At 37.8% G+C, this 18,593-nt stretch overlaps 1 protein-coding gene and 1 long non-coding RNA gene across 2 annotated transcripts in view; one reads left to right on the forward strand and one right to left on the reverse strand.

Moving 5' to 3' along the window:
- LOC122170427 overlaps positions 1-18,593 on the forward strand; it is a 284,255-nt gene that overhangs the window by 9,560 nt on the left and 256,102 nt on the right. The gene's annotated exons all lie outside the window — the stretch shown is intronic.
- FSHB (follicle stimulating hormone subunit beta) lies at positions 8,045-8,875 on the reverse strand. Its single transcript, XM_042837234.1, has 2 exons — positions 8,717-8,875; positions 8,045-8,281 (listed from the first exon to the last, which is right to left on the reverse strand). The coding sequence occupies exons 1-2, from the start codon at positions 8,873-8,875 to the stop codon at positions 8,045-8,047; spliced, it is 396 nt and encodes a 131-aa protein (XP_042693168.1).

Here is an 18,593-nt window from a genome sequence, read left to right on the forward strand (position 1 = left end):
TAAATCAGACATCTACTCAAAGAACATGGACTGAATTATTTAAGGGCATCTCACACCCCTGAGTATTTAACTCCTTTAGCACTGAAGATCATAATTGAGGCTTAGTTATTCTGATGTTTGTTCCCAAGCTTGCTCTCATTCTATATTATTTTTGATTACTAAAGCAATATCAGTCTAGAAACTACAAGCCAAACTAAGTGGATGTTCTTCAAATGCTATGTAAGAATACTCTATAATTCCTCTAGCCCTCATGATTCTCTTAAAGCATGCTCTGGGAAAAAAATTCCGTGAGCCTGTAAGACCGTTCCATACAGCACATTTTCCATTACTACAGTGCTTGTTCTCAAGAGGCAATGTTTGATGCTTACGTTGAGGTGAGCTGAATCTTTGTCACACTGCTGCGTATTTATTATCTCTAATGAATGTAACATCTGGTTAGTGGTGCTTGACAGAAGAGTTTCTGCTCACAGCCTATAGAGAAGGGTAATAATCAGATGACTTAGAGACTAGTGGCCTGTCTACTTGTTTTTCTCTTCATGGTTAAAAATATTTATTTACTGTTACTTAAAGTAATTTTGAAGATGAGTGTCTTATTTAGAAAACAGGAGAAAAATTGATTTGGTTTTTGAGGTAGCTTCTTTGAAATGAGTAGAACTGATTTGCACAAGTTAAGAATGGGATCTTCAAAGATCATTTCATTGGTCTAAAGTGAGAACCTATGCTCCTCTTCTAGTCTGTGCAAAAAAGAGGAGGAAAGAAGATTGCTTCCAAAAGGTAATTCAGCTGGCCTTAAATGTCTGTCTTGGGCACTTGTGGAGAAGGATTCATCTCATCCTCCCTCTCTGCTTTTTCTGTAAGATTGACAAGCTTAAATATAATTTATGACGGAATCATAGAATGGTTTGTGCTGGAGAGGACCTTTGAGGGTCACTGGCCCAACTCCCTTGCAATGAACAGGCACACCTACAGCTTGATGAGGCCCTCGGAGCCATGTCCAGCCTGCCCATGAATGTCTTCAAGGATGGGACACTCACTGCATCTCTGGGCAACCTGTTCCAATGCCTCACTACCCTCACCATAAGAAAACAAACAAACAAACAAACAAACAAAACCCCACAACTTTTTTCCTATATCCAATCTAAATCTCCCTTCTTTTAGTTTGAAGTAGTTTCCCCTTGTCCTATCACAACAGACCCTGCTAAGGAGTCTGTCCTCTTCTTTCTTACAGCTTCCCTTTAGATACTGAAATGTGGCTAGAGATGCATGTTCTCAGGTAGTGTGTATTTCTTATCGCTGCATAAGAGAGTTAAGTGACTGGATGATAATAAGCTGAATAATTTTCTAGACTCCTATTTCCCTACTAGGTGATATTAAAGATGCTACAGAGTGCTTTGGGTAGTAGAGTGTTTCCATGAGGAAGATCACAATGATCATACGTATCTTTATCTTATCATCGTGTTTCTGCTTAAAATTTTGGTACATGTAGGTTGATTAGGATAAATTGAAATAAGTTTGAGGATAATGGGTTATTGCTGTATGGAAGCAACACAAAATAACTTTGATGGTGTTAAAATGTACAGTAGTCAGTGTGACTAACGTATAAATTGGTGTTTATTGTTATTTGCATGAATATATGCCTTAAAATCATAGAAGCACAGAATTGTTTGAGTTGGAAAGGATCCTTAAAGGTCATCTAGTCCAACTCCTCTGCAGTGAATGGGGACACCTACAGTTCGGGTGCTCAGAGCGCCATCCACTCTGACCCTGACTGTCTCCAGGGACAGGGCACCTACCACCTCTCTGGGCAACCTGTGTCAGTGTCTCACTACTCTTACGGTAAAAAAAAACCCTTTTCCCTATATCCCATTTAAATCTCTTTTACTTGGAAACCATTTCCCCTGGTCCTGTCACAACAGGGCTGGCTGAAGAGTCTATCCCCTTCTTTCTTACCAACCCTTTTATACTGAAAGGCCACCATCAGATCTCCTTGGAGCTTTCTTTTCTCCAGGCTGAAGCAGCATTTCTGCAGTACTCCTCAGATCAATCCAGAACATTTTAAGTGTTTGAACTCCAGCCCTGGAGGAGCAGGGCACCTTCTATTTATCAGCGTGGTTCTTACCCACACTGGACAGCACACTGCCCATAAAAAAGCTTTGCTTCATTATTCCAAAGGCCCAGTCTTATGTTGAGCTTGAATGGAGTGACAGTCTTCCATTTATTGCACACACTGACAGATACTGATTAGATTGTGCATAGATAGGAATTGGTTTGAGTATGCTTTTACGTTGTCCCTGAACTAAGCATCACAGCATAAAGTGGTTTCAAGTTCCCGACATAATAATCCAAGCATGTGAACACATCCAGCTACTCGTACATCAGGATCTGCTTGTCTTAGGGATAGATTGCATAAACAAGGCCAAAGTGGTAAAGTTGTATGCATTCGCACAGATGATGGACATCAGCCTCCTATTTAAAGCATTAGATCACACATGATTGAGCATTGTAATGAAGATTCAGTTATTTATTCTAAAAGGAGAAATCTTACATTGAAGAAGAAACGTATGCTTTCATTTAAAGCATTACATTGCATGTGATTGAGAATTGTTATGACTATTCAGTTATTTATTCCAAAAGGAGAAATCTTACCTTGAAGAAGAAATTTATCTGTTTGGCAGACTTGTCTTTGGTACCACTTGGAAGTGGGGATAGGGTTAATTTTAAGCTGTCTTTATTGTTTCTTAATTACCAGGCTGGCTGAAATTAGACCGTGCTTTTGTGCTGTATGGAATCATTCTGTTCATGTTCTTAAAGGCTGGTTGGAGAAGGCAGTACTGCCGGGGCGTAGAGTCTTTAACCATTTGCCTCACTGACAAAAATTTTGACAGTGTCTGAACCATAAGTTTTCCTTCTTGAATCTTGACGTTTTTCTTCGTTATCATCGTGTTTTGACTCGGAATTTCCACAGTTCACAAAACCAAGGTCTGTCAATATTGTATTATGAGGGAAGGGGACAATGAAAGCTGATATCATGTCGGAATGACACTTTTAGTACATAGAGCAGGATTTTTGAAATTCTTCAAATATATTTCTACAAGCTATTGGAATACCTTATGTCTTGAATGTTATAGGAAAGAAAACCAGTGGTTAATGATTGTAAAGCAGAGCTAGTTAATTCTGTCTCCTCCCCACCTACGCATATTAATACACTGACATTTGATTTCTTCTAAGTTATGTCTTTTCTCTAACCCTGCTGCTTTGTTTGCTATATTTCCCAGACTGCAACCTTGTGAGCTGCTGTAATGTCTATCAGTATAAGTCATATTGAAAGACCAAGGCTTTGATAGCTTATGTTAATAACATAAATTGAAGAGAAACATGAGATACACAGAAGAAAAAAAAAACTATAGATCCTATTGCTTGAGAGGAGGGAAACAACTAATCTCAAGGCTACCATCTCCAAATGAATTTTTCAGACTAACTGCTCAACTCTTTTCTTTCTATCTCTCTCTCTCTTTTTTTTTTTTTTTTTTAATTTTCAACCGTGCTGTTAGATATTTGTATTCTTAATGAAAATAAAGTGTGTGGCTAAAAGTTTTTTGTATTTACAAAGCAAAATGTGCTTGTTGAGGTGTGAGGATGAAGGAGGAATATGGCATAGTAATACCTCTCTCACTTGTCTTTACTTTTCCCATTTGAATAGCCTTAGTGTAGCCTCAACCTCGCGTGTACAAGCCCACGTTGTAACATTTCTGGTTTTTACCTGTTATTTGGACTTGGTTCTCTCTCGTGTTAGATCTGTTGAAGGATTTGTTGATGTCTAATAAGTTCTTGTGGCTCAGTTGGGTTAATACCAGATGACAACATTCATTTATTTTTTTTCACTTCTGGCAAGAAATATTGTGAGCTCCATTATATGCTAAAATTATTCAGACAAGTGACAATTTGTTTTGAACTGGGATGATTTACAGTACTTAGGCTGGGAATAATAGCTGAGTGTTAACAACAGTGGGATGATACTGCTGTGCTGATACTTTATTAACTGTGAGGAACTTGTATTTCTTTGTTCTGTAAAACCAGGGCGTGCTTTCCACCTTAAAGGCAGTTGAGATTAAATAGTCTTTTCAATTAGCAGGACTATGAATACTGCTGCAGCACTTCATGTTCCCATCTCGTCTGCAGATACACAACAGGCACAGACACTTGTAAGATCAAGGTCAAACTGCCTGCATTATAAATAATAGAAAATATTAATTCACTCATAGATGCGGAGGCAGAGATGAATAATCTTTATTTGCAGTTTATCTGTACATCTGAGTATTTGAAGGACTCAATTAACGGCAACACAAAGAATCCTACATCATGTCCTTCTCAAAGGTCTTTAAGGAACAGTTCAGTGCTGTGTACTACATTCTCTCTGTGTTCATCGAGGGGGATAGTTTTCCAGGTTTCCTACTTTCGTGGTGATGCAAGAAAAGAGATAATTTTATGTAAGAGAGTAAATGAATAGTATAAGAGTGAAGAGAAGTTATTCCATTTTAGATTTTACTATCCCAGGGCATGAGATTTCTCTAGAAAGTTAGGTTCTGTAAGTTGGTCACTAAAATCTGACACGTGAGAAGGTCTTTTTGCAGGGCCTAACTTTAAAGGTAGAATGAATGTGAGGTTTTTTAAAAGCTCAGTTGAAGCTGAAAACTGCTTACCTATTGATTTCATTGGAAAGGGTTAGTCCATAGTGAGAACTTTTGGATATCTCCTGAATCTCTTAGGAATGTGTCTAAAAGCTTTCCTGCCAATTTATTACTTAGTATATCAAACTGAGACTTACACTTCATGATACAGTTGCTATCTATTCATCATGATAGAACTAGGCAAGGATCGTACTACCTTTTAAATAAATTTCTTAAATAATAACTCAAATCTACTTTGAACCTCAAACTGCACTTAATTTTTGGAAAAATACTGATGGAAAATTAAATTTAATTATTCCATTGTTAGGAATTAAATGCAAAGTGAGCTTTGATAAGATATAGCCTGAGCCTGTCAGACTTTTTAAGGTAGTTGAAGATATCTTTGAGTCATGCCAGCCTTTTGCAAGAATCGCTGAATTTGTCAGTGAAACTGCTAGTACTGAAATGTTTGCAATTCAAACAGCAAATAATTCTTCACTTGTTGTGGAATGGATTTCATTTCAGAGGAAAATATCAATGCTAGTTTCGTATAAGTAGAGGTATGCACTCTGGGCTCACTAATGTTAAAAAAAGAGTTTTCAAGTGGGACTTGCATGTTTTATAAGCTTCTTAAGTGAGAGTCTGGAAGCTTGAAGTGATGCAGGATTAGGAGATTTTTTTTTGCTAGCTTTCTGTTATTGACGTATACTATTTTGTCTGCGTTTGTTATAGTCTTAGCACTGAGATTCTGATTAGATTCCTTTGCAAAATGAAAATGCGTAGGTGTATTTGTCTGACAAAGGAAGATCTGTATAACTTTTGCTTTCAGACTCAAGTTAATTTGTGCAAGATGTGGACACAGCTTTGGAGAAGTTCTAATCCTTATCATTTAATAAAATATTGATAATGACCTTTATTCTGATTCACACTTCTAGCTATTAAACCTATTTCATGTTTCATCATAACATTATTGAATTAGGCTTGATGTGGGTTTGATTAGGTTTGATGTGATTTGACTGTACTTAGGTAATGTTTAGATGTATTTAGGTAATGTCCATACAGCCTATGTGAGGTACTGGTTGCATGAAAAAAATGAGGAAGGCGTGCAGATGTGATTTAAAGCGTAATGAAGTGGAAGTGAAGGACTCTATGTTTTTTAACTGGCTTATAAAGACAGACATACATTATATAATTACAATAAAATTATTTTTATTTTTCCAAAATGTACAACAGATAGTACAGATGCTTACAGATGTACTTTGAGAACACATACTTTTCCTACTTTTTGGTGCAAGCCACTCTGTTTCACAGTTTTTATTCAGAATTCCTTCATCCAGAATTGAATAATTCCCGACGTGAGCAACATGCTTGGATTTAGCCAAAGGTCAACTCTTGTTTGAAATGACAGGCAATTTCATTTACCTGTTTCTTTACCACTTTTAAAATTTCACTGCACCAAAGTCAATGTCCATGATGATACATCTTATAAATAAAATAAAGAATACTCGTATCTTACAGTAAAAAAAATTACAAATGAAATAAATTAAAATATCTATACAAAGAGTGATCCACACTAACAGACAAATGCCCTTCAGATAAACATTTCTGTAAGGATCTCAAAAGCAGACATGACAGCTGGTCAAGTAATACAAAAATAGTATTGGAAAGTACCTCAAGAAGTGAACTTCCACATTCCCTACATCATGACAGGTTACCATTGCTGCTGTTATTCCCAATAGGCCTACATGGTCTTAAAGTTCTTGTTCTTTCTGTCACTACTGCACAGATACCCCTCTATCTTCTTTCTTTCCCCCACCTCCTTGACAATTTATTTCTAAATAAATAAGACAGTGGCTGTCTTTTCCTTTTGGGAGATCTGCTAATGACATTCATTGTTCTGTTCGCTGTAAGCATGGCAAACTGACTGTTCTTTTTGTTATCGTCTTCAAGCATGTAAACGGTTCCACTTTTTTTCCCCCAGATCTTTCTACCCCTAAGAAAAACAGCTACACCTGAAGAAAAAAAAAAAAAAAAAGCAACCCTTTTTCTATTAAGACACATTATTTAGGCCTCCATTAGTTCTATTCTGTGGACTTTCTCCAATTACTCAGTGCCTTGAAGTTCAGTGTCCAGAACTGGAAATAACATCTTGGTTGAGGTCCTCAGAAGGTTGAACAGAATAGTGGAAGTAGGTTGTATCTTGTTGGCTCTACCCTGTACCCTGTATCAGCTTTTCCATAGTAGTATGGTTATTGTTAACTGATTCCCTGCTTGTATAGCTTCCAAATCTTCTGTGCAGAACTGCTGCTGAACCGGTTGCTCTTCATTGTGTATTTGTGTAGATGACTGTTTCAGTAGATTGAATTCTGTAGTTTTCAGACCAGAGATAATTCTCCATTCTGATTCAGTCCCGTTCTTTCCCATTCATTTTGGTCACTGCAGAATTAGGTTGCTGCAGAGCTATACAAACTTCTGTTCTCAGAGGCACTACTGCAGACTACTTGCAATGTATGTTCTGACTCCAGATTTGCCCTGCCAGGGTCTGGTTTCTCTAAATTCTCTAGATTTATCCCTGTTTCATTTGTCAGTCTCTTCTAATAAAATAATTCTTATGTTTTGTTGCATAATGAGAGAAAATCCACAAATTTCAGATTTGTGGCAATATTTCACAATTTTTGGGGGTTGACAGCTCAATAGTGAGTTAGCCAGGCATTAACTGGATAGCCTTCGTGTCATTTGTTATTGTGACATTGAGCCAGAGCTAGCAAGCCTTAATGAGAAAGCAGAAGAGTTTGGTCACTTTCAACATTTGAACATAGGTTTTTGGCTCTTAAATAAACATGCTGTTACTGTTTACAGAGCGTAATAACTGCATGAAATATTTTGCTGAAAGAAGTCAGAATATCAGCTAAAAGAGGTTTCCAGTCTAACTGGAATTTAGACGGTAAGGACATGGATGTTGCTTGTAATTAAAATCGGTGCTGCAAGGCTTTTTAAAATAAGTGAGTTCTGAGGAGAGATGGAAATGAGCACATCATAAAGTTTTTAAAAGCATAGGATAGTATGGAATAAGCTAAGTGAACTAAGCTGTGGAAATAAAGAAACATAAAGAATGAAGATGGAATAAAGAAGAGTGGGCAAGACAAAATCTGCGTCCTATACATTCGTGAAAATGACTTTAAGGGAAACAATGGGAAAAGTAGAGAAGGGCTGAAGAGACGTTTAATCAGTAGCTCTCCATTTTGGCCTTAAAAATTTTTGTTTCAAGCTTGGCAGTTTCTCAGTAGCCTTGTCTGTTAACTCAGCCTCAGCCTGTGCAATTCCCTTATCTACTTAGAAGTGAAAATTTAAAGCCAAGCTGCCATATCAAGTACCCTTCATTGATTGCTTCCGTTGTGACTAAAGGAGCAGTAGGATGGCCCCAGTCCCCTCACAGTGCAGTCGGTGCTGTCAGTGTCACAGGTCTCACAGTGGCACGCTGTAGCTACTGGGTATGAGTAAAAAGATTCAGGGTGGTCACCGCAGCCAGGGATCTTCACTGTTTCATACACAACCTCCTTGAAGGTACATATTTGCTGAACAGATGAGACCGGTGGATATTTGTAGACTGGATCCTGAAAATTGTGAGAAAGAAATACTTATTTTGAAATTTGTTAAGGAGAAGAATGCCACATTTTCACAAATTAGATAAAAGACCTGATGTGAAACCTAATAAAAATAGTGGGGAAAATCCCACTGAAATCAAAAGTATCTGGATCTATGGATCTATATATTTCTTCTTTCAAGAGAACTGGCCAATGGCTTCATTTTTCAAACTCAACAGAAAGCAGTGATCCAGAGGATCATACTTCCAGCTCTAGTTATACAATGTGACTGTAATGTATGCAGCCAAATAAAGATCCAAATGTGCATCTAATTTCTTATCAAACAACAGAGCAGTTATTCGGCCCTTTGTTTCACAAGGCTAATCTTGCTCATGTCCATTATGAACTGGACAAACAGCTTGTTCATACCTCACTTGAATACTTAATTAAGCTCATGACTCTCACCCTTGTGAAACAGTATCCTGAGCACCACGTGGCATTCACCGTAATGCAGAGTTCACATTCTTCTCTTTCCACTGCTATAGTAATATTGGTGAGTTCACAGCTATAGCAACAGATTGCTTTCCAGCAAAATAAAAGCACGTAACAGTTAAGCGTCTTCATCCTGTGCACAAAGCAGAAAGTGTATTTGTACTGTCAAAATGTATAATTATTGTTTACAGGAAGTATTTATAGCAGAGATAAATTAAGTCTTTACGTTACAATCAAGTGTTTCTATTGTAGCAAACCTTCAGCAACAGCTCTGATCAGTGAGAACAGAGGGAAAAGTCATTAAGTCGATCTCTCTGTGTATGTATAGGTTTTCCTAAGCAACTGAAATCGTATATCAGCAATCCTTGCAGAGCACTAGCAGCTGAGCAACATACCACTTTCAATGAAATATTTTCTCTAAGTTTCTGTATAGAGAATGTGTCCTGTTTTTCAGGAGAAAGAAAAAGAAACAAGGGGAAAAAAGAGAGCAAAGGGTAACCTGATTTTAAAAAGAAATTAATTCTATACAGCGTTTGCAATTCAAAAAAAATATTTCCAGATCAGAATCTGATGAACACTCACCTGTATTCTAGTAGAATACTGTGCCTTCCTGATAATAGCTGTAGTGAGAAGAAAGCCCCAAGCTTATCTTTTTATACTAAATCGTGTGTAATGTATACCCAGAGGATTTGCTGTGCGTTAATGGAGCAAGCATTAGTTTGGTACTTGGTGAAAGGGGATTAGTGTTCAGTCAGACAGTGAGATCATGTCTTGTTAAGAGGAGAAAAAAAAATCAAAACAGATTTAGGAAGTGATGGTGAAGGTCACTGTCGCAATGTCATTTTATGTTTCCCTGGATTTTATTCCCTGGCATTTAGAGATAGCTGAGCCGTTCTATAATTTGGAATCAGACTGAGAAATCTATTTTTGTAAAAGTCTTCTTTTTCAGGTGTTTTAATTGTGTTTTATGTCAATCCCAAACTGATGTGCTGGAGTGCAAGCTGGCCCTCTGTTAACTCACAGCAGAGATGTTACCGGAGTGTTTTTTTGGTTAATGAGAATGTTCCTGATTTTTTCAGTGTACCAGTCTTAACTGCTTTTCTCTTGAATTAGGTTCGAGTGACTTTACTCAGTGGGCTGCAAAACGTTCTTGTTTATTCATCAGTAGTCTGTGAAGGCCACTATTCTGAGTTCTGAGTTGGGTGACCCAACTTTTCTTTACCATCTAAAATACAATTGTGGCTCATCGAAGTTCAGATTTCTATCCCACTACGTGCAGTTCTTTTCTGTCACATGGCCTTTTTTTAATTTTTTTTTTTAACTTCGTTAAGGGATATTTGTATTGTGGAAAGAGACTGTAAAGATGACATAATTAGACACCAAGGCTCTGTTTTCTGTCAGTGATCTCAAATGAAGTATTCTCATGCTACAGGGAATCTGGTAATATTCCCACTTGGCAGTGATGTAACACAACTTGAATGCCTTCCCTAGTTTGTGATTGCAGTAGGATTTTCTACTGTGAGAAGTGCTGCCTGTTCACTGCCCTTTTCCTGCTTTCCCAAGTGAGTGATGTGCACCTCTTCATCAGAGTAATGACAGAGAAATAACTCTGTGGAGCTTCACATACAGTGTCTTCTGGGGAGAATGACTCACCAGAGCGCTGTATTTACCATCACCTGCCCAGAACAGCCAGTCTTGCTTTGTTATGACTGTTCTATTATGGTCAGTCTGACTTTTGCTGAAATCCATTCAGAGCAAAAAACTAAGCAAGGACAGACAGTTAAAAGCATTTCATCAAGAAAAGAAATTCTCATCAGCTTATTAGCAGTCCTGCAGACAGGATGCTTTTTAGAATGGCTTTTTCAAGTGAACCCTTAAACTTTCTGATACCTTCCTGTGATCCTGCAGTCTGGCCACCTGTTCCAGTTCCTACCCACCCTGTAATACCTTAATTTGTTAATGAATTTCCTGTCACAGCAAAAGTAGAAGGTGATCTGCAATTGTTCCCTAGACATACCCTGTAATAATAATTCTATTCAAATCAAAACACTGTCCAAACAAGTGTAGAAGGAAGTCATGAAAGTAAAACCCTTTTTTGTTTGTTTGTTTGTTTGTTTTTGCTAATAACAAACTTTGATAGTTGGCTGGCAGTCTTTTCTGTTGTTTAGAGTCAATATAGTCATGCTTCTCAGGAACGGCTCTCACTAATTTCACAGATGCCAGTCTAAAGCTGACACCTTAAAATTAATTACATCCCTATGGAGGATTTGGCCATTCTAAGTACTAATTTGTGCATATTAAATAAAACCAAGTAAACTATGTTTGAAGAGGGTAGCACAGCAAATATCTCTTATTTGTAAAGATCTGCTTCATGATCTGAGGAAGACATACGCATTTACTAAAACCTCAGTTTCATGAGCAGAGTACAGACTTAGTCCCTACCATGCTGTCTTCTTGCTCCTCCAAGTTATCTCATTTTGGCTCACCCAGCCTCTTCAGTTGTGGCAACATGAATTACAGAAACCAAGAGCTCGTTCTTACTGAAAGGAGGAAAAAAGCAAGCAACCAATGCTCTTCTATAGCATTGCTTTTAATCTGTATTAGCTTGTTCCCAACAAAATGAACAGCTATAGCCACGTAATTGATGGGACTTCTTGGTAACACGGGGAGAGGTTAACAGGAAAGGCTTTGCATAACCTTTTCTCTGTAGGGTTCCTGAAGCCACCTTGTACATAGAAAACAAACTCTTGTACAAGGCAGATTCCATTGTCTCACTTTCTTGGTAAGTGCTTCTGTAGTCATCAGTTCTAGGTTGATTAACAGCCATTAGCTCTGCTAAATTCCTTGTTTAAGACTATGAATGTGTATCTCCTAGGCGAGTATGAAGTTAGAAATTAAGATCAATTTATTTGCAATCCATCATCTGAGGAGTGCTAATTTGGTGAGCAGTTGTTACTTAAGGAGTAGGGATTTTACTCCCGTATGTTTTATAAGATGAGTTATTTCTCAAGTTGGGGAAGATGCTACATTTAAATGTTTAAATATATTTAAAACGTTCATCAGACAGTGGCTAGTCCTGGAGATTGAGACTCCAAATTTTTTAGAAGTCATGGCAGGCATCGCATTCACATGGCTGTATTAATGCCTTGTAGCATCTCATGGAAATAAAAGGCTTCTTTCCATTGCTACTTGTAAAAAAATTCTTCAGCTGATTCCCTTGGACTGTTTTCTGCTTCTTGCTTTGCTATTTCTAACCACTCCAGCCAGAAGTAATGTGACACCTTCTGCTATTGTTTTCTATTTTATTTACTTACCTACTTACTTATTTGAAAATGCAAACTGAAAATGTTGTGGTTTTTATATTCCTTAAACTAGTGAAATTCCTTTTTTCAAGAAAGGTGGTGGAAATACTAGCAATTTTGTTGCTAGAGGTTTTAAAACTGCCTTGCTTTAAAGAACGTGGATTATATCTTTCAGAGAACTTCAGCTTCTATGAAAGTGCTATTGGTAAATGTGGTTTTATGTGTGCTACTTATCCACTATGAGTAATCTGAATCTGTCCTGTCAAAATTTGCTTGCTTGCAAATTATTCCAGAAGCATAACAAATCTAGCTTCTAATATACGTGTTTTTAAAAGTGCCAAGGGACCTTGGGTTTCAGTTTGTGAGATTCATGGTTGTAATTACATGTTTTAGATCTTGTCAAATAGATACATTACTGGGGAATTGTAATGCTTTCTTTACATGGAAGCTATTTCTCATTGAAAATGTGCCTCAAGGCATTTTTAAGGACGCTTAAAACTGTGGTGTAGCTGAACTTCCAGAACAGAACGAAGAACTGGTCCTTTGAGTTTGAAGTTGTGCATTTCACTGCCATCAAGTTCTTTTGTGTGAAGTTTCTTCTGCATGTGGCAACTCTTAACTGAGTGCCCCCCCCCCCTTTCTTCTGTCTGTCCAAATCTATTTCTGTGCAGGTACAAATTCAGTCTGTATTTAAAGCAAAAGACCTTTTTGCTACCCCAGTGATTCACTAATTAATATCCTTGAAGTACACGGGTTCCTGAAGCACAGATTGAGAGGCAATTTGCAATCTCTTTGTGGAGTTGATATTTCACAGTACGGCAGCACAAAGCTATATTTCACTGGTAAGTAAGTTGACTGGAGTGTAATTTATCCCCCTTCTGCTGTTGCTTACTGCTGCTGGGAGACGACTTCTCTCATTGCATTGCCTGTCTTGGAGTTTATTTTGATTCTTCTTAAACTCAATTGGGAAAATGTTATTGGGTTTAGTAGTAATTGCGTTAGGTAGTTGGTCACTATTGTTCAACACTACTGTTTAATTACCCACCATCGGTGCTACAGAATTGTGAGTAGCTTGTGCCTGCCAAGCACATAGCTGAATATAGTTGAAACATCATCGTGAACTAAGGAGTTATTTATTAATGAAGAATTACAATCCTCACTCGTATGCAAACAGAATATTTCACCCTCAGGAGCACGAACAAAACGACAGAATGCACTGACTGCCTGTCTAATGGTGCAGACCTGTGCAGCTTCTGAGATGCCAGTTTCCATTGCTTGGCACAAAGCTGGTATGTCTTTTTCTTGAATACCCACATGAACTGTTAGTCATTCTAAGTCATGTAAAAATTCTCCTTGCAATTGACAGCAGCAGAAGCTAATCCTTCTGAAATGTGTTTAATATACAGAGGACACTACAAAGGATAATGCAGGTGTTCGTGTTACTTCATCCATTTATTTCTTTCCCGTGGTTTTGTCTCTTGTGATTTTATGCCATGTTTCTTAATATATAGCAGCTGCATTTTCTTACCCTGTTTAGTGCTGGGATTCATAAATTGTTCAGCTATAGGCTGTTGTAAAACCACTGTGTAACCTTCTTGTATAAGATCCTCTGATAACTGCAGCGGTATCTGTTAGTAAATATGTTGATCCAGACAAACACTGAATGAGGTTAAAAAATTGTGTATTTGTTAAAAATGTTTTTTTTCTTTTTTCTTTTTTTTTTCCCTGACAGACTAAGGCAGTTTGCATTCTTTCATGTTCGACATCTCAATTTGTTTCAGAGTATTTTTTCTTAATAAAAAGATCTTTCAGATCTTGTGTGTATGAATAAAAGTAGCAGTTTTGATCCTGCAACTGTCCTGAAGCAATACTGTTTTATATTCATCTTTCTGAGTCTGAATAGTATTTATTTTTTTTTCTGCTCAAAAAGAACAAGAAGTTTTCATGGGCTTGACAAAATAGATTGGTCCTATGAGAAAAGAGCTGAAAAAACAGGGGAGAGACTTGATGGACAATACCTTTCTATTCATATGTGCCACTAATATATAGGCAGCAAGGATTCATTTTTATTATGGAAGCAGTTTTTGGGTCCACATGGATTTGTTGTCGAGCTGTTGGTGGCTAAAGAGAAGAACCATTTCTTCTACGGTGTAAGTTGAAGGGACTAGAAATAGGGGCATCAGGCTTTATCTGATAGGATTTGTTATCATTTGATTCTTGTGCAGAGTACACAGAGGTGTGCAGCTCTGTCCAATGCAGGTTATGCCTGTGTGTGTGCCATTAAAGAAGGAACCATGCTAAGTGTTATCATCTTTCCCACTGAGCAGCAAAGAGCCCTCTGGATTTACTTGGAATCATGAGTTATTAAGAGAGGAGTTTGGGGTGAATGGAAGCAAAACTCTCTGAGCGACCTGGCTGCTTTGGCACAGCTTACTGAGAGGCATACCTGAGAGTCTATGAGCAAGAGGCTTTTTGGTTTTCTTTTTTGCTAGTGTGCATAACAAATGAACATGAAAAAAAAAAAGCATTTATGCCGAAAGCATGCATTTCTTCAAAAACAGCAAGTTTGTCAGGACTGCACCTTACTCACAAATGGACAACAGCATCTGCTGATTGCTTTAAAACTATATGGCTATGATATACAATAAGGCTTATTTGAATCTTGCCAACTTTGTGCATTGGTAGCATTCTAAAGTTGATGCAGAATGATTCAGCACACTGGATAACTGAGAAAAAAACTCTTTTTATTTGAGTTGCTAAATAAAGTCTTAGGCTTAGGTTGGAGATGTCTGACCCATATTCGTTTAGCAGATGCAGAAATTTTTAGGTCAATTATTTATGAAAAGTAGGTTGAAGAGTCAAGGAGAATGTATATATTGCCACCTTGAGCTGTGATTTTTACTTCCTATCTGACCAAGTGTCTCTACAGTGTTAGCTGTTTTTAAGGATTCTTGGCATACTGTCTTGTTTTGTAAGGAAAAAGAACTGTGGCTTTGTTGGCTTCTCTGCCTGTGCCAGAACTGACAGTGTGTCTGTGAGAGGGTGAGAATTAAGTTTCATACATCTGATGGAAGAAGCAGTTGTCTATCTCATCCCTCCAGATATTTTCTTGGCTTTAGTCAAGCCAATAACTTAGGATTTCTGTTGGTTTTTTTTTTTCTTTTTTCTTTTTTCTTTTTTCTTTCTTTTTATTGCAAGAGAAATTAGATTCCAGTTCTGAGTTCCAATTATCCTATGTTGCTCATTTCTAGAGGAATTGGCCTGGCCCTGCAGTGTGGTTGTTACAGTGCAGAAACAGTTGCGTCTGTAGTTCTCTAACAATCAATTTAAAAAAGAAAAAGGAAAGGAAGAAAAAGAAACATTAGTGATGCTTTATATCACTAAATTTTCAAAAACCACAGTGTGATAGTCAAAAATTGCTTTCATTTAATTGGGTATTGCCTGCTGAGGGCTGAACTGGAGAGGAAAACACAGGCAATATATTTATTCAGACAAATACAGATTCAGAAAGCTTTTTTTAAGGTACAATGTTTTAGGTATTGTGTAGTTAACCTTCTGGATTTGAGCTTTCTTCCTTTAATGATCATTGGAAGTTGAGTAGAGAGAGCACAAAGCAGCTTACGTATCACGTCATGTCATCATGCCTTTGTGCCTTCTCCAGGCTACGGAGGAATCCAAGAAATATTGTTTCTGAGAAGCAGCAGGAAGATGAAACAGTGTTATAGTCCAGGGGATGCAAATTATAGTGACCAGAAGGAGTAGCTGGGAAGGTCTAATAGGTGGAACCTTTCATGTCATGTACCTCAAAGCATGAGCTGCACCAGGCTATGGTGGCATGCATTTAGAGTATTTGATAAATACTCTTGAATTCATGTGATGTCAGAACATGGGAAGCTTTCTTGGGCCAGAAAAGTAATGCTACTTAAGAACTGGAACTTCTAAACAGAGTCTTGGTCAGAGTGGCATCAGAAAATACTTCCTGCAGTTCGCTTTAGGATCCTGGAGTCCCTCTTTTCTTGCCAAGAACCATAGAAACAACTTATGTCTCTTGTTAGGAGGTTGGGACCCTTTTCTTCTACCTCCATGGCAGGTGATAGGCAATGAAGTCATGCTTGTAGGCAGTTCTGTGTGGAACTGGAGCTGTGTGGGATGGCAGACAGAGCACCAGAGTTGGCAGGGAATGTTGAAATGAGCTGTGGGAGGGAGGAACAGGACAGGCATCAACAGGGCAAGTTGAATGAACCAACCTGTAAAATGAAGGTTCTTAAGTGTGATTAAAATTATCTTGAAATTGGCTACCTGTCGTCACTGATCACCTTTTACAGTGTTGATCTATGTTGTGTCTGCTTCAGCACAGTATTAACCAGCTGTTTGAAGTGGAATAGTCTAAATACTGCCTGTTTGGCTTTGCAGGGATAGGAAAGTCACAGAGCAGAAATCCGTCTCTAATCTCTGTAGTAATGCCTGAAAAAGAAACAGTCTTACTCAACTGCTTCAATAATTATATAAATGAGCAAGATCATGGTTGCTGATAATTAAAAAGCTTTTTGCGCTTGTTGTAGTGCCATCTTGTGGTTCTTGAGTGAAAGTTCATACACTTCTGAAAGTTCACAGCTAAAGTAGATTTTATTCTACAGCATCGTGGCAAGCAGAACTAAACGGTAGTTTAGAACTTAAACAGCTCTTTAAGCCTCCTGGTCCTTGGCCAGATTCCTGCCGTGTTCAATCCTTTCTTTATCAGGTAAAACCTCTGGGCAGAAAGTTCTGGAACTCTCACCAAGGAGCCTGAGCAGTGATAATACAACAGTGTAAGTGCAGTGACGTTAATTACTTCAGGCCATGTTACTTGTCCCCGTGCATAAAAGACATATAGAACTGTGCTCAAGAAAACATGCTTTCTCTTTACTTTCTCTCTGAACTGTAGAACATTAAATGTAATCATTCCTGTTGCTATCTTAAGCACAGAATTTCTCCCAGAATGAAAAGGGGAAGTGCAGTCCTCCTGCTGCTTATGTGCCTTGCTTGGAACAAAGGAAAAAGGTCTATAGGAAATTGTATGAACTGGTTCTCTCCATCTCATTTCCACCTACTCACTGCAGGGCTTGTACTCTGAGAGGTAGCTCTGATAACTTCAAGCAGTCTTTCTCTTTCCTGTTTTAGGAACTTCACTCGCCTTGTTATTGTCTAAACTCGATGAAAGAATGGTATTTACTCTGAGATATATTCCTTTTGTTTCAAGGTCATATTATAGAGTACATTATTAACGAATATCTGATGCGATTAGGTTTTACTGTTGCTTTCAACATTCCAAAACTAGGAAATGTGAAATAGCATTAAAATAGTTATCATTTTGCAGCCTCCTGTTTTGTTAATGTTGTCCATGTTTCCCATTGTGTTTTGCTATAACTTCTCCCTTTTTATTGCATACTGAAGATTAGCAGTCATTTTTAGAACATGTACTTGTATTCACCTTTTCTTTGAATACTAATTTCTATTTGAATGGCTTTTTCATAAAGATACTTCAGAAAGAATCCGACGGTTTTTCATCTATAAAATTCCATTGTGACTGTAAATATTATGAATCCCACAGTTGCTGGCCATGTATGATTGAATAGCTCCGAAAAGATGTTTTTGTTTAACATTTCAGTTTCCATAGTTAGCAGACATAAAGTGCTCAAAAAATGCAGAGAAGGCAGAGCACTGAAAGGAACTTCTGCTATATAGTTTATTCCTGAATCCTCTGGAAAGACTGTGCTGTGATAGTGCCATATACACAGTCCTGGAAGAAGAGGTGAGGACTTGCAGCCCATTGATTGTCAGTGGGTAATTAAATAGGCTATGGTTTTGGTAGCCTTATGAAATGCTTAAGTCTTCAACTAGGTGAAAACTCTCAGATCTGCCCTGAATTGAAAGGGTACAGGAGAGGCAAGACAGTGAACTTTGTGTCTCAGTTATCAAGCTGTCTTTTTTAACCATTTTGAAGAACAAACAAACCAACAAACAACTGAAGGCTCAATATCTACTTCTGCAATCAGTGAAAATTCTGTCGTATGTCCACAACCCTTCTCCCGTTACAGACAACCTTGTTATGACTTCAGGTGAGATCACTGGCAGTAGTATGCTACCGTTCTTCTGTGAGTACACAAATTTAAAGGTGCTGATGAAATGAACCGATTAATTACCTTCTGCAGACTGTAAGAGAAAACCTTTGTAATGAATTCATTGACTGGCTAACTGAAGTGATTTTTTTAGTATACCGTTTCAGGATTAACTAAAGCAAAAGTGGGATCAGAAAAGTGGTGGTTCTAACAATGGGGACTGATTGTTACTTTCAGTAATGACTTTAAATATATTAAAGCCATTTTATCTGAATGTCTTTGAAAGCAGATATTTTAAGGCTGTGGAACTGTCCTGCATGTTCTCATGCATAATCTTACCTCACACGTGTGATAATGTGCATCCTAGAACATCATATATAGTAGAGATGATCCAGTGCTCATGAGACCTATAAGCTCTGAAAAAAAATGCCAGCATCCTGCATTCTCAAT

Source organism: Centrocercus urophasianus, unplaced genomic scaffold (assembly GCF_019232065.1).
Source record: "Centrocercus urophasianus isolate 14NV4802_14NV808 unplaced genomic scaffold, USGS_Curo_1.0 seq_7, whole genome shotgun sequence".
NCBI classification, from domain to species: Eukaryota; Metazoa; Chordata; class Aves; order Galliformes; family Phasianidae; genus Centrocercus; species Centrocercus urophasianus.

What these genes read in the sequence shown, in the direction of transcription:
- FSHB (XM_042837234.1), bottom strand. Translation starts at nt 8,875, where the DNA reads ATGAAGACGCTTAACTGTTACGTGCTTTTATTTTGCTGGAAAGCAATC. An exon ending in CAGGATACTGTTTCACAAGG is followed by an intron (nt 8,282 to 8,716) that starts GTGAGAGTCATG and finishes CACAATTTTCAG; the next exon opens with GATCCAGTCTACAAATATCC.